The 3,849-nt window shown below is 33.1% G+C and overlaps 1 protein-coding gene and 1 pseudogene across 1 annotated transcript; both read right to left on the reverse strand.

The window, feature by feature from the left end:
- Positions 1-396: 396 nt before the first annotated feature.
- Positions 397-1,155, reverse strand: LOC107498890 (coiled-coil domain-containing protein 70-like). The gene has a single exon (XM_016122530.2). It carries the CDS (start codon positions 1,153-1,155, stop codon positions 397-399), a length of 759 nt encoding a protein of 252 aa, XP_015978016.2.
- Positions 1,156-2,729: 1,574 nt separating this feature from the next.
- Positions 2,730-3,219, reverse strand: LOC118609311 (annotated as a pseudogene).
- Between the last annotated feature and the right edge of the window lie 630 nt (positions 3,220-3,849).

Here is a 3,849-nt window from a genome sequence, read left to right on the forward strand (position 1 = left end):
TCGTAATTCTAAGAGCAAGTTTTAAGACAAATATTTTCTCTGTGATGCTACTTTTTAAGCAATATTTATCCACCGTCTCTGAATGTCAAGGGCAAACCCAGTTAGTTCATTCGCTGTCACATTTTAAGCAGTAAGTTCTTCTCATTTTAAAATATTCATCACCAATAGAAGTATAAAATTTAAGTAAACCTAAAGAACTTTTTTTTTTAATTTCAGGACTTTATTTAGTTTCCAGGACCAGATACTGAATACTGTCCATTTCCAGGCTTTTGACTCCAACCCCAACAATAGTATTTCACCTTCAAAAGTTTGAATTTTTCTTTTTTTCTGGAACGTTAATCATCTTCATGGTTTGCTGACTACATCTTCAAGTCATATTTCTCCTGCTCTATTTTATTATTGTGCATTTTTCCAACAAGCATGTTTGTTGTCTTTTCCTTGAAGAATCTCATTCCACTCCTCAAGAACCTTTGCCTCTTCCAGAAGGGCTTTTTCCTCCTCTTGAAGAGCACTGTTTTCTTCTCTAAGAGCCTTGTTCTCCTCACGGAGCGCCTGTTCTTCCTTCCACAGTGCCCGCTCTTCCAACTCTAGTGCTATTCCTTCTTTCATCAGGGCCTGTTCTTCCATCTTGAGTGCTTGCTCCTGATGTTGTAGGGCCCTGATCTCCTCATGAAGAGACCTTATTTCTTCTCGGAGAGCTTTTGCCTCATTCTGGAAGGCTTTCTCCTGTTCCCCTAGAGCCTTGATCTGAGCTTCCAGGGCTCGATTCTGTTGCCAGTAAGATTTCCTTTCTGTGTTCAAGGCATTGATTTTTTCCCCAGGTGGTTTTTGACTCTCAAAAATCACTCTATTAAACTTCCACAGGACCTGGTTTTGCTGTCTCCGGGTCTGATTCTCCTCCCGGATGAACTGGTTGTCCATTCGAAAAGCTTTGTTTTCTCCACGAAGAGCTTTGTTTTCTCCCCAGAGGGATTTGTTTTCTCTTCTAAGAGCCTGGTTCTCATCCCTGGACATCTTATTGTCTCTCTGAAAATTTTTTTCCACTTCATAAGATTCACATTTGAACTTATTTTGATTTTGGGTGCAAGAGAAAAAAGAGGAAAACAGGCGTACTATCCTTCTTCTATTAATCCACTTTGATTCAGAGATAACCATTGTTTCTTAGTGTTTTATCTGAGGAAAATATATCAACTTCAAGTGTTCTGGGTTTGACCAAAGGTGAACTAATGATATTTGCAACAAAAAGGTACTAAATTTGTTGGGAATTTGTTCATATAGACTTGGCTGTTGAGTTGACTTGTACAAGGAGTACTATGGCAGGGTTCTAAACAAGGCTGAGTTAGCCACTCTGCAGGAGAAAAAGGTGAAAATATAAACAGAAGTCGGTAAATTAACCTTTAGGCTGATATAAGAAACTGAAAAAGTTTAAAAAAATCTCAACACATTAATTACAAAATAATTCTAGATTATATATTCAGTATTAATCAAGGTTAATGCACTGAATTTGCTGTTAATGTTAAACTAAGCTAAACTACTTCTACTAACCTATTAGTCTTCCACTAATATAGTCATTATTTAAAATTAAATGAGTTGTTATTGATGTGGAAAAATACCAGGTATTTAAAATATATTTCTGACTTTGTAAGAACTAGAAAACCTTTTTTTAATAAAGAACTTATACACTATAGTTTTTCCATATTTACTTAGATACTTAATAGTAATATCAAATATTTAAACAGACAATCACACTTACATTTCTATGGTCTCTGAATTCCCTGCAAGCCTGATTTCTTTTAGTACTAGATAACAACTAGGCAACATATTATGTCTTCTACAGTGATGTCATACTAATGATATAATGATATAATGGGTGCTATAGATAGTGTCTGGCTGTTTTTTTTTTTTTTTAGTATGTGTTTTAAGAAAAAATAAAATCTTAAAAGTATGGTTATATTTGAAGATTTTCTCTGTTATTAAATGAATATATATTTAACTATAGCTTCCATCTCAATTATTAAAATTTATTTAAAACATTAATTTTTGTTATTAGCAAAATAACTTCTAATTATTATATCCTAGGAATTGACAAGTAGTAGTAAACCTTGTACAATCAAGGGTGAAAATATTAAATGATTTTGTGATTACTGATGAATAATCGGCATTAGGTAAATTTGTATGGCATTCCAAGGAAACAGCACTGGTGATATTTTAATTCTGTAAGTAATCTTGTAAGATAAATTTTATATTACCCAACATATGTCCACTGCTAGAATATAAAACAAAAGATGAGTTATTTTTATATTTTTAAATGTAAACTTTTGGTTAGATATTAAATTATTTTATGTCACATATATGTCACAATGCTTTAACAATTTATAATTATTAATTTATAATTGGTTTAAGGTATAACTTGAAAATTGAATATACAATAACATGTATCAGCCTCAACTACTCACATCTGAGAAAAGATTTGCCAACTTATTAATCAAACCAGATTTTTTAGCAGCTGTTTACATTCTATCTGTTTAACAAGATTGAAAAAGTATATTTCTCACACATTCATAATGATCTATTAAACTTAGTAAAAACAGTAAAAACAAATCTTAATGGCATGGAATGAGAGCTAATGTAAAATTAAGAAAACCCATGTGAATTTTTTTTTCTTTAAATATTTCTTTGGAGGAAGGGACACTTACTAAATTAGAAGTGTTTTATTTTTTTTAAATCTATCATTCCATGAATTCATAGGTAATGTGCTCCGGCAGCTCAGGCTCCTTCCCATTTGTTCTCACACAGTGAGCTGCTCTGGGTGGAGTAGGCTGGCGCTTCAGCTGAACACAGATATCTTTCTCTTCGGCTTCCTTGTTTTTTCCATCGTTTTCCTTCGCACATTTCAGGAATCAATCTTGGCTCTTAGAGTGCTTAATATTGCTCAATACGTACATTAATTCCTTTGGCAAGAATCTTACCCTTAACTTGTTTGTTTACAACAATGCCAACTGCATGCTGGGTAGTAACACTGTAAACTCTTCCAGTTTTGCCTTGGTAGTATTTATGGGGCGTTCCTTTTTGAACAGTGCTCATTTCCTTGATGGCTACTATATCACCTTTCTTATAGATTTGCCTGTATGTAGCCAAAAGAACAGCTCCATGCTTTCTAAAAGGCTTAGAGAACATATAACAGGTGCCTCTCCTCATTCCCGTTCTGTTGGTCATTTTGGCGAATTACTGGAAGATGGTGATTCTGACTGAATAAAAAAAAGGCTGATTTTTTGTTTTCGATGTGATGAGAGTAAAATATCCATTCAATCATCTTCATCTGTATTTGTATTGAGAAAGTATTTTATGTGATTATGCACCAGTTTCTTCTTTATACTAGTGTTTCTGCTTTTTTGCTACTGTTACCATGGTAGCTAAAGATTCAGAAAGAGTTCCAGAAGACAAGGAACTCTGGGCATTCCATATTAGAATGTCGTAATTCTTGAGGTTTAAGAGCAAACTAGAAAGCAAGAAGAAAATTGTTGTTATTGATCTATTGTATAAATTGAATTTATAATTTAAAGCTTCCCCTCAAATAAAGTACCGGCCTAAATGGCTTCATTAGTGAATTCTTCCAAATATTTAAGAGAGAAACAATATTAATATATCCATGAGTTATTTCAGATGGTAGAAAAGATTTCTTTTAATAATTTGTCTTGAAACCACATAACCTCACAAGGATATCACAAGAAAGGGAAACTGTAGCCTAAAATATTTCATAAACATAGATGCAAAAATTCTAAACAAAAAATTAGCACACCAAGTCTGGCAATGCATAAAATAATATATCATCACCAAACTGGGTGTAAT

This window comes from Rousettus aegyptiacus, unplaced genomic scaffold (genome assembly GCF_014176215.1).
Source record: "Rousettus aegyptiacus isolate mRouAeg1 unplaced genomic scaffold, mRouAeg1.p scaffold_m13_p_11, whole genome shotgun sequence".
NCBI lineage: Eukaryota > Metazoa > Chordata > Mammalia > Chiroptera > Pteropodidae > Rousettus > Rousettus aegyptiacus.